Source organism: Numenius arquata, chromosome 7, assembly GCF_964106895.1.
Source record: "Numenius arquata chromosome 7, bNumArq3.hap1.1, whole genome shotgun sequence".
NCBI lineage: Eukaryota > Metazoa > Chordata > Aves > Charadriiformes > Scolopacidae > Numenius > Numenius arquata.
This window is the reverse complement of record NC_133582.1, coordinates 57,342,465-57,354,728: the sequence shown is the minus strand read 5'-3', so window position 1 is coordinate 57,354,728 and position 12,264 is coordinate 57,342,465. Positions and strand designations below refer to the sequence as shown.

Genomic DNA, 12,264 nt, shown 5'->3' with positions numbered 1-12,264 from the left:
TAAATATGTATCTAAAATGGTCTGTTACTGATGCAGCCTTTACAGCTGGCTAAAATCAGTCTTTGAGTACAACATAAAGGACAAAGATCATGTGTAAAATGCTCCATATATAGCAAAAACAGGAGATAAGAAAACATAAAAAGATAATTGCCTCTAAGAGAAAAAGAGCAAAAGGAAGGATAGAGTGAGCAGAACTGGTCCAGCATGGCCATCCCCGCCCAAGTACACCATACCACATCAGCCTATTTATCTACCCAAGTCCTCCTTCACCCTCAGTGGAGAAAAAGAGGTGTTTTTTGATTTGCCACCCATGTTGACTTGCCAGTGCAACTCAACAGTCATACATAAAGGATTTTATTTTGCTATCTGTGTGGAAGAACAGTGTGTGTATGGGTGTATGCTTTCTGCTTCAGCCTTCCGATACAGTAAGACCAGTAAACGCAGCACTGAGTCTGAGTAAACTCAGAGACAGGAACAGACTGAGCACAATATGCAGTGTTTTCTGTCTGGGGCTATTATTTTGACTGATTGTGTATGTGAGTAAGAGTCCAGGAGACTGAGTAGCGCTATACATCTGTACAGGCATGTATGCTTTTTTGAGAGCCTTGCTAAAGCTGAGAATAAAGTAACGATGTTAGACAGCTTCCAGAAACCAGCTTTTAAGAATGCCATTTTGATTCAGTCCTTTCAAAGAAATAAACTGTACTTTCAAATCTAGTTTATGTTACAGAAAGAGAGTCTTTGATTGCATGTGCCCCTTTTTTTATTTAACTCTCAATAGCAGAGCTGACAAGTTCCCCCCCACCTTCCTGATTCTTTTCTTGTAAGCAATTTTTTTTTTTTTTTTTAGTTATGTTGTTTAAAATGCAACATTGGCAATAAGATCTTGCTAGAGGCTTTGGACTGATGCCTTCTGAAGCTTCCACTTTTCCTGACTTTTACTAGCAATAAAGAATTTGTTTCTAGAAACATGTAATTTTAATTACAAAATTACCCCCAAAACATAAATGGAATTTAATTGGTTACAAAGTAATATTTTCACATAATCAAGGGATTGTTTAGGGGATTTAAGGCATAATTTATTAGTTCTGGATAAGGTACACATTTTGATTCCTACAGGCAAATAACAAACTGATTAGTAAGTGTAATAAAGCAATTTATTTGTCTGAAAATTGGCAGCTAGAAGTGCAATAACTTACTTGATCAATTGCCATTTTAAAGAACATTAAAGCTTCTCACAATTATGCTATCTATATGGTATGCAGATGAACAACAATACAGCATTACCCCTATTACACTAGTGATTTAATATGATGTTTCTGCCAGGTTTTGTACCTTTCTACATAATGCAAAAGGAAGTAATTACTTTTTGTACTGAAAGATTGAAGAATTTACTCTTTTAGATATGCAAAGAATTTGACTAGAGGAAGAACTAAAGATAATAGCTTCTCTCCATCAAATTTTTTCCGATTTTCAAAACCATGCATGTCAGTTTTGAGAGTCTTAGCTTTCCAGTCATTCAGTTCTTCAGAATTCTGTAGTTGTCAAGTGAACATAGACATGCATCAGAAGAAGCATGGCCAGCAGGTCGAGGGAGGTGATTCTGCCCCTCTACTCTGCTCTCTTGAGATCCCACCTCATGAGTACTGCATCCAGCTCGGAAACCCAAACCATGACAGCAGGAAGGTCACAGGTCTGTTGCAGCAGGTCTGGAGAAGGGCCACAAAAATGATCAGAGGGCTGGAGCAGCTCTGAGAGAGGCTGAGAGAGTTGAGGTTGAGAGGTTGAGATTAATAGGCTGAGAGAGTTGGGGTTGTTCAGCCTGGAGAAAAGAAGGCTCCGGAGAGACCTTACTGTGGCCTTTCAATACTTAAAGGGGCCTACAGGAGAGATAGGGACAACTTTTTAGCTGGGCCTGTGGCAATAGCACAAGGGGTACTGGCTTTAAACTAAAAAACTAGATATAAGGAAGAAATTTTTTACAATGAGGGTGGTAAAACACTGGAACAGTTTGCCCAGAGAGGTGGTAGATACTCTATCCCTGGAAATAGTCAAGGTTAAGTTGGATGGGGCTCTGAGCAACCTGATCTAGTTGAAAATGTTCCTGCTCTTTGCAGGAGGCTTTGACTGGGCAACCTTTAAAGGTCCCTTCCAACCCAAACCATTCTATGATTCTACCTCTTTCTGGCAGGAAGCTTTTCCAATTTGTTACATGCAATGAAGTTCTTCTCACATTCTTTAATTCAATTACTTTATCAGATAACATCACTAGCTAACATCGTTTGAAGTCCAGTTCTCTGATGGCCCAGCCTCACTGAATACAGTGGACCTCAGCCAACACAGGAAACCACCGCAGAGCCAATAAATGCCATGCACATTTCAGACAGACATTATACAATGGAAAAAACTATGACAAATGTATAAGATCACCTTTTTGAGATCAAACAATACTTCAGTGACCTGGGAAAGGAAATATTTACCAGTCAGAAGTTCAGATGAACTACAGTACACTGCCTTGAGAAGATCAATGGAGACTGTCTTGATTCCCTACTGTTTCACTGAAAGTCTTACACTCAAAAAGAAAATCAGGGGAAAAAAATTTACATTAAAAAAAAAAAAATCACACAAGTTTCAAGAATAAGTGAACAAGCTGAAAAATTAAACACAAAGACAAATGAGATACGATATACCATAACATGCAAAGACACCTAAGCACAAACACATTCAGAGAACAGTCAATTAACCCCATTCTTCTACTACTCTCAAAGAATCTCATTTAAAACAGATTTACAAAGGCGATCTAGTTTAAACTCTTTGGCAGAGAATCAATTCTGGAAAGCTATTTTGTGCTATATGAGAAAGGTCAAAAACCTTGTTAAAATTCTAATGGAATTTGAGTTGTAATGACTGGAAACATGTTCTGTATCACTGAAAACTGTAAAGCAGAGTTTCTATTTTACTACCATTTCTTATTAAGCCGATCTACAAAAGTATAGGCTACTAGTAAGAAGCTCAATATATTTAGATTTCTAACATAATGTCCTGAGAGACCTTATGTAAAACACTTATTATGAAAATTAAATTAATAAGCCAATACATTCCCCTTCAACACTATGATTTTTCAAAAAAAGGTGGAGGAGTGCTAAGGAAATACCAAAATTCATTCTGCGGACTCTATTCCACTGTCAAAGTTGTGACTCATATGTTGATTAGCTTGTATTTTACCTCATTTCCTGAAAAAGAGGGCACGTTTTCCTAGCTTTATAATACCAAAACAATCTGCTGCCACTAACGACCTCAATCATCTCCTATCTTAGCATCCTACTATCTTATTAATGGAGAACTGAAGTACAAGGTAAAGATAGCAAATTGTACCAACAAGCCTGTGGCTGTTGTGATTTCTTACGTCTCTCTCTCAGTTTATCCACCAGTTCCTCTTGTTGCCTTTGATAACTCTACCATTCCCCTTGCATAACACAACTTCTACCAACTCTTTCCCTTCATGTACCACTTATTTTCTCAGAAATCTTTCTGGTTCCTGTGAATATTCCCAGTCCTCAAATGCAGTGACGACCAGGAGGATCTATGGTTGGAGGTTTCCCACTTCCTCTTTTTCCCCAGCAGTTTGCAATGCCTACAGATTCTAGGAAAATTTAGCATTAATACAGAGGATGCATTGCCACCTTGTTCAGGACTTGCATATAAGTTTGAGATGAAAACACATAAAGTTCGCATGTCAACAATGCAGTAATCTCTTTGACTATTATTAATAAACACTAAGTGAACTACTCTAGCATTAAGTGAGAATTCTGCATGGAAAAAAAAAAAAAGTAAACTATCATTATGTAATTTATCTTTCAAAAAATTGCTGACTAATTCAATCTCTTGGTGATAGTCTCTATGGCAATAATTATTCCCTGTAGCAAATAACACCTGCAGCATTTAAAAATGTCTCCCTCCCCCATCTGACTTCTCTCCATAACACGGATTCCAAATCTGTTCTACTTAAAAATTAACATAAAACATTAACATAGTTGCTAGAAAAATCCTTATTTATCAATCACGATTTTACACTGTACAGTACAAAGAACATTACAGAGTTGAATTGCTGTATAGTACATACCCCATGTTCTTTAGCAGCCATAACCACTTTTGAAAGAATATCTTCTTCAAAAAATGGCCTCACAGCATCATGGATAATCACTACTTCTGGTTTCTGGAGCAGATGGTTGGAAAATTCATTCTCTGCAAATACTTTCAGTCCATTGAAAATTGACCGGTGACGAGTTATTCCACCTTTAACTACCGTAACTCTTTTATGGCCATATTTTTCAATGATAGACTTCATTTTTTCAATATTTTCAGGAGAGACCACCACAATAATGTTGGATATCCAATCTATCCTAGAAGAAACAGTACAAAACCAGAGAAAGTAGACATGAACGTCTAAATAAAAGTACCTTAAATAAAGTAAAAACATAAAAATAAAATCAAAATATCTAAATAAAATATCTCCATGAAACAAAAGAAATTTGTATCAAAAGAAATTCAAGATGGCTAAATAAAGCATCTTTCAATATACTTTTATCTATGCTTTTGTGTGTCTAAAAGCAGAGCTACACGAGAGGATCCCCACCGATACATGGATGTCAACCAAAGTAACTGGAATTCTGGGAAGGGACTTGCTTCCAACAACCAGTTGGAAAGGGGAGCCAGGTAAAGCATCTTCTGATAACCCTTTGAAAAGCCTTCAAAACATTTCTTACTCCAGTCTTATTCCTACCTTCAAACTTAACTTCTAAATCAATCAGCTACAGTCTGTTATTCCCGCTGGTTTAGCTTTCTCTAAATTCAGCATCCAGTAAATTGGTAAATCCTGGAGTACCTGGAATACTCCATGTTCTACTGTGCAGGACACTGCGTACAAGTGAATAGGTGGATCAAGAAAAGGTCCAAAACGAAAGATCACGACCAAGACAGGCATGAACAGTAACACATACAAAGGTTTCTGCTATAGGAAGCGAACAAAATGTAAAGCATAGCTATGCTAAGTAAAATTATCATAATATGAAAGTGTATTTTTAGGGAACTTCAAGCTTCTGGTATCGGCCTGGCTCTCTAACTGAGGGGTGGTGAGGGGGGAGAATGACCCACAAGATTAAAACCAGTCATAACTGAAGTTAAGCTGAAGTCATACTTGTGTCAAAGGACATAGGAATACAAATCACAGTCACATGTGGCATATTGTATTTCAAAATAAAGGAAATACCATAATTCAAATCCAACCATTTGAGTGTCTTACTTCCTAAATACTATGTAGAGAGCATAAAAAAAAAAAAGGATTTAAAATTGTTTCATTTCCTTTCTGTGTCTCCACAGATGGCAGGGGGATTGGGGGATTTTTTAGCATGACAGAGAAGAAACTCATCAGATAGGCAATGATTACAAAAATAATTTACCATAGTAAAATCACTCATGTGTAGCCCACACATCCAGCTAAGAAGGAAGAGAGGCAAGTACAGTATGTTCTTTCAACTAAAACCAGTAAAGCTATTGAAACTAATTTTGCAGACACAGATGGACTAAGGTACTAAATACTTCCAGGTAGAAAAATAGGAGTAAGAAATTTAGAGCTCAGAAATACACAGGCTCAAGCTACTGGTTTCTGCAATAACACATGAGAAGGCACTGCCTAGGAACTATCCTTACTCCAAAAGCAAAGTCATCTGTGATACAAACCACTCCCCTAGAACTATGTGAAACAGCACAGCATCTTCCACCTTCTGTATGGGGTTTTTTGTAATTAATAGAATTCCATGGAAATTACTTCAATTAATTTTAAAATTGCTAACAAAAATAAAATAAATGGAAGTGCTATTAGGATTTTTCAAAGAAAAATATTTGTCCTTATGCTTATTTTATTATTAACAAAGGCAGAAAATACAGCCAAACCAACATATTCTCAGCATTTTTTAAGTACGGAAGTTGTTCAAATGTAAAATCTGAAGTCATGTGGCTTCAAGTTTCATTTCAACTTGTCACTCACCACAGGTTCATCAAAAGGTTTTCAAATCTCTCAAATGAGTCCTAGCATAGTCTTACATCTAGCCACAGAACTTAGCACCTCTGCATGACTTCAACTCAGAACTAGGGCAGACTAATTGCATTCATCTCGGCTCTTTGGAATATTGAGAGTCAGTCATTTAAATAACGCAAAATTCAAGAAGAGCTATTCCACACTAAACAAAAGCTCTGCACTTCTGTTTGCAGAAAGACCACAGCCTCGCACAGTTCCCAGAAACAGCGGACAGTCTGTGCATTCACTAGTGACTGTGTAAAAAGGGCACTGACATTTCCCATTCTGGAGTCAAATGAAACAGATTATGAGGCAACTGGTTAGTACACAGCATCTTCTGAGAAGAAGAGAAGAGAACAGAAGTACTGGTCAGCCTACAATAAGTCTCTGCACGGGGGAGTGGAATGGCTCAAGGCCTCCAGTGGTACAATACACCGAAAAGTGACAGGATGCGGTCACAGCTCCACCCTGTGTCTGGATAAACACATTTATAAACTTGAGTATGTCCTCCTTAAACTCATTCTGGACTAGTGTTCTATAATTCGAGCTGGGATTTAGAGATGCAACGTACTCTTAGTATAAAGATTGATTAGATACAAGAACAGCTTAGGCTTTGAAACCAAACATGTCTCATCAAAACTGATTTATAAAACTCATTAAAAGAACTAATTCAGTAAAGGATGCTACAAAATCTCCCAAATGAGAACGGTGCACCACACAGGTGCTTACACTTTTGAAGAGCTGCTTATGGAAATGTTGCAAAGTGTTTTAATGAAGCAGAAAGATATCAGTATACACTCAATCTGGCAGTAAATGGAAATTTTTTTTCCCCTCTCAATTAGTCACACCCTTTTCTTCAGAAAGATTTCTTATTAAAATAATAAGAAGCTCAGAACCTGCTCAAAGCCAGTTTAAAAATAGTAAACACCCTTTCCATTTTATAACAGTAATATTAGATCAAGTTAATGCATGCTTCAGAAAGAATCGGCACAAGGCAAGAAAGAGATCAAAATACAGAATTCTAGTGCTTCCATACAATATAGGCTGTAGTTCCAAAGCGGAAAATCATGTCTGATCAAATGAAACTAAAGTAACAACCCCAGTTACAATCACTTTACAACTGCCTTGGGGAAGACTTCAATAATAGGAGGAAAACAATAAGGCAGAAAAGGACTGTATTTTTGTTTCCTGCAACTGTCCTTCTCATCACCACCTAGAGACAGGCAGACCAGCTGCCCAGAAGAAAACAGCATTGTCTCACTAGATTTCAGACAAAAGTACATATGTTTCTATTAGCTGAGCCAGAACTCAAAGTAAAGGAGCTCATTAACTCGGCAACAGATTATGCTATTACATGACTTCACAATGTAGACTGCAGAGGAAATGAAATAGGCTCGGAGCATAACTCATGGGTTATCACCTGAATGGGATGCTGAGGTTCAGACGGGACTGAGGTTTAACCCTCTGTCAGTTCACTCATACACAAATCAGTGCTAAGCCCTAAATCTGACAGAAGGCCTAAATGCTCACACTGAGTTTCTTGCATCTCTTACTCAGAAGAGTCACAACCTATTTAACGTATAAACTATTGAAATTGGCAGTTCTATCAGCTAAACAAGGCCAGAACCAGGCAGTCACTGCTGAGATGGCTTTAGCAGTGCAAGATAGCATCTTCCACTGCCACAGAAATTCTTCAGAGGTACAAGATAAAGCATTATATTACTTTTGCTGATCTTATTTTTCAGTCACCAAATGAGAAAAAGAACTGTGAAGAACAAAATGCATTTGCAGAATGCAAACATAACTTCCTTTTGCTCCATACAGCTTTGTTATGACTTTATTAATATATGAAAAAATATATTAATATATATGTATCTTTTACAGTACAGAAATGGAAGCAGGGAGCTTTTAAGTCTGAAAAGTATAGGGGAAAAGAAGTACAGGTATGTTAAGGAAGTTTTGAGCATCTTATGTACAGAAGCCATCCATTTTTTCCTGAAAGAAAATGTTCCTTATTAGTCAGACAAGATAACAAAGACACCTTCATAAAGTTAAAACAACTGGATTGCTTGCTACGATTATTTTTAGCTCATTAGCAGTTTCAAGAATAAGCTATGATAACTGGATAAAAAGAACTACCATAATAGATAAATTTCACAAAACTGTGTGACCTGTAGAGCCAGTGAACACGCATCAGCCAACGGGGAAAAATACTTGGGAAATAAACTACACAAAACACTTCAGAAGAGGCAATTCTTTGGAAGCTTCCCCCAGGTGATTTTTTTTTTGTTGTTGTTATCAGGCCACCTGTTTTAAGAGACTACATTACAGTAAACAAAGTAAACAAAACTGTCTGAAATCTGTATAGAAAAATTTTATTCTGTCAGTAAACATACCAACTCTGTTTTCTTCTTTCATAACTTCTCACTGTACTTTCAACAGCTGCTGAAATATGAGCACAGCAAGCACAGCAGCAGTTTATTTGTCTCACAGTGATTCTAAAATCAGCCTTTACCTTCACCTGTTTTCCTCTATAGCTTTAATTAAATATGTGTATACATGTGCACACAGAGCTGAGACTCCTCCCTGTCTCAGAGAAGGAATTGGAGAGGTTCGATTCTAAACAAACATTAAAAAAAAAAAAAAATCAAAATGAAGGAACAACCCTACTAGTTTTGTACAGAAGCAAGAAGGAGGAATGCCATTCTAGTTCTGTTGAACTTGATGCAAAAGCCTTGCATAGTTCAACAAAAGCAGAAACAACTAACTCCAATAGGAAAAGCAGACATTTAAGTTCTCAAAAAACGTGCTTTAATTTTACCCCCAAGGTAGGACATGACCTTCCCATTAGCGCCACAGTACTTGCAATAAAAAACAATCATTTCTCCTCACCCTATTTTTTCTCACCTCCTCTTCCTAAGGGCATCATCTTTGATTATTATTGGCAGGCCAACATTCTACATGCTGTCACCCTATGCAACAGGATGCATTGCTTATTCATTCATGTCTGCTCTTGTCTTGCCTGCCAGTTCTTCCACATTAAGATTTAAGATTCTCGCTACTTTCAGCTCAACAGTGTAAAAATCTTTTTCTCCTGATTTTTTGAAAGGCACAAGCAAAGCAGCTGCAAATTCTTGATTTGCTTGTGGATTTCTGTCTATATGTTGCTACGGTTTTTTTCCAGATTAAAAAAAAAAGCTCAAAAAAAGCTGCAGTAGCTGGAATAATCAGTTCAGTGGAAGTTATTACAGGCTAATGACTCAACAATTCATCCAGTCACAGCAGGTAAACAACAGACATCAGAAGATAGTATCAAGCTAAACACAGAAAAACTGCCACTTCTGGGTGACAGATTAAGTGACAAACTGCAGTTCCTCAATATTACATTTTTGCGCATCATTTGCGCAAAGTAAGAACAAGGTACCTCCTTTACAGTTTCAGAGTCAGAAGTAAGGGTGTGGAGATGAAAATGAAAGCCATCCCAAGCTTTAGAGTACATCTGTTCCCAACTCCCCATACATATACATACCAGCCAACACTCCAATTCAGTATAGAGATGGCAGAAACCTCTGCCTGAGAGACCACTGGTACCAGATATTGCACTCCTCAATTAAGTGAAAGCACTAGGTTGTTACTCTCACAATCAACTTGGGATCACTTGCCTGGTTGGACTGTACAATTAGAATTCAAACTTCTAATTTTTTGCAGCTTTAGGACATAAATATAATACTGTTGCTCAAAGAACTGTTATTTTCCCAGAGCTTCCTGGCAGCAAAAGTGAAAGATTTTTTTTTTTTTAATGAATAATGTTTTATTTTCCTATGAATATTACTTCCTTCCCAAACCTCACACTGTTCTCTTTTCCAGGTCTCCAATACACTGAGTGAGGATATTATTCTTCTCTGTAGATTCCCATGACATTCTGGCAGAAACTACAGCTGTGACAAGCTTTGGATTGGAGGTTTTGCTTACTGATGTGTTCAGCTTTGTGACTGGCTGCTGTTGAAAATTAAATAAAGAAAACAAGCAGTATTTCTTTCCTAAATTAACAAGTGACCTGAGGGAATCCTCTCTGGGTGGGAATGGAAAAAAATCCCAATTTTGATGTTGTACAAGTTTCCATGAGTTAGGAACCTTGGGAGATGCTGGCAATTCCATTTCTTTTCACCACCCTCCACTCCTCCCCATTTATTCTCTCTAAATTCTAAAGGTTTGGTTTTCTACAAGTTACTGCAAAACATCCAGAATACATCTGACACTCCACTCCTACCTGCAGTGTTTCAAGTGACACTAGATACAAGACTTACATTATGTTAACATTTGACAATAATATATTAACTGTCAGTCACATGCCTAGAACTCAACAGCCTTATGAAAAGGAAAAACCTGACTGCTAAGATATCCCATTACTTAAATTCTTTGCTCCAACGTAAACAAAGAAAAGTTACACATGCAGCCTCATGCTATGTGAGCTATCAGCTTCTAGCCCAGTAACTATGTCTTAAATAAAGCCAAGGGGGGCATTTAAGCTTTCTGCTGAAGCAGCGTGCTCCACCAGAGTATAATGGCGAAGTGTAATGCAGCACTGAGTGCATCCCACTACGAAGAGCAGATCTTTTTTGAGGCCTCTGGACACTTAAAACCATGGTTATGACAGAATAGATCTTTTTTCAAGGGTGATGGATGGTATTATGACCATATCCAACAGCTACGGTAGGCTTGTAGCTCACCAAACCAGCCATTGCAGCTACAGTAAACCCTCAAGCTTTGAGGTTGAGGTCCTCGAACAGATCTCCAGCAGCAATGGAGGGCTTCAAGGCATCGGCAGCTGTGGGGACAGGAGGAGAGCTGCCCAGAATGGCGGCGACAGAGCCAGGCTGGGTTGGGGGCACAGGCCCAGCTCTCACCCATTAGCTCTCCCCAGGCGAGCCGGCCCAGCCCCAGCTCACAGCACCCTAGCCCCTCACCAGGGCTGCGTGCTCCCAGCCACCCTGTCACTTGTCACACGTTTTGACGGGGCGGGGAAGGAAGGAGACGCCACTAAAACCAACTCCTCCGAGGGGCGGCCGCGCCGGGGGCGCCCAGGGCCTGCTTGAGGCGAGGGCGGCTGCCAGCGGCTTCCTGGGGACTGAGGGCCCGGCCAGGGCCGGCGGCTGGGCCTCAAGCGCCGGGGTGCCGGGGAAAAGGGCCGCAGGGCGCGGATGGGGAGCCGAGCGGCGCCTGCCTCATTACCTCTCCATCGCCCGCACCGTGTAGCTGACGAGCGGCCTCCCCTGCACGGCGCAGAACTGCTTGGGGGTGGCGCCACCCAGGCGCTCCCCGCTCCCGCCCGCCGGCAGCACGGCCGCCACCGGCGGCACGGCGGGCCCGGCGTCGCGGCTGCCGCTGCTGAGCTCCATCTGTGCGGGGCGCCGCGGCTGCTCCGCGGGAACGCAGCTGGGACGGCGCAACTGCCCGCCCGCGTGTGTTTATATGCCCGCGACGTCCGCAATCCAAAGAATCCAGTGCGCGCCCGCCCGCTCGCTCGCCTGCCCCCAGCGGGGACCGGGCCCTTACTGCTCGCCCACCCCGCGTTACGCGAGGCCCCACGGAGGCGTGCGGGCCCGGGCCCGGGCGCGGCCGCGCAGCCCCGCGGCGGACGCCTAGGCCCCGGCGGGGGTGGGAAGGGGGTGCCCACCCGCCTGGGGCAGCCCGGGAGGGGAGACAGCAGGCACAAGCGGCGTTCGGCGGCCATTGGCCCTTTAAATGCCTGACGCGCGCGTGCCTTCCCCACGGCGCATGCGCGGCCGGCCCGGGCTGCTCCCACCTGCGCCACAGACGGGCGGGCGTCCGCGCGGGGAGGGGAGGGGCGGCGCGGCGGCGGGAGGCGCGCGGGCTGTGAGGCCGCCCGCCATCTCCTGTGTCGACCCCCCCCCGTTACTGGAGAGAGGGGGAGCCGGTGCTGCCGGGCTCCCGCTGGTCCGGGCGGGATGTCCTCTCTCGGTGAGGAAATAAGTACCTCGTGTTTGGGGCCGAGGGGAAGGCAAGGGCCGAACCGCGGCCCTCTGTCTTCGCGTGAGCCCCGGCCCGGCCGTGAGGGCACTGCTTCTCCACAGGCTCGCTGCCGGAATCTTGTGTGTGTTGCCCTTAAGCCCAGGAGGGAGAGGTTGAAATAGTAGTGCTGTATTCACTGGGGAAGCTGGGACGTT

The 12,264-nt window shown here is 41.6% G+C and overlaps 1 protein-coding gene across 1 annotated transcript in view; it reads right to left on the bottom strand.

Moving 5' to 3' along the window:
* The window catches only part of CRPPA (CDP-L-ribitol pyrophosphorylase A), a 117,148-nt gene extending 105,673 nt beyond the window's left edge, over nucleotides 1-11,475 (bottom strand). Inside the window, exons 1-2 of the mRNA XM_074150678.1 lie at nucleotides 11,309-11,475; nucleotides 4,124-4,403 (exon numbers count right to left, since the gene is read on the bottom strand). Coding sequence (XP_074006779.1) covers nucleotides 4,124-4,403; nucleotides 11,309-11,475 — 447 coding nt within the window. The remainder of the gene's footprint in view (nucleotides 1-4,123; nucleotides 4,404-11,308) is intronic.
* Between the last annotated feature and the right edge of the window lie 789 nt (nucleotides 11,476-12,264).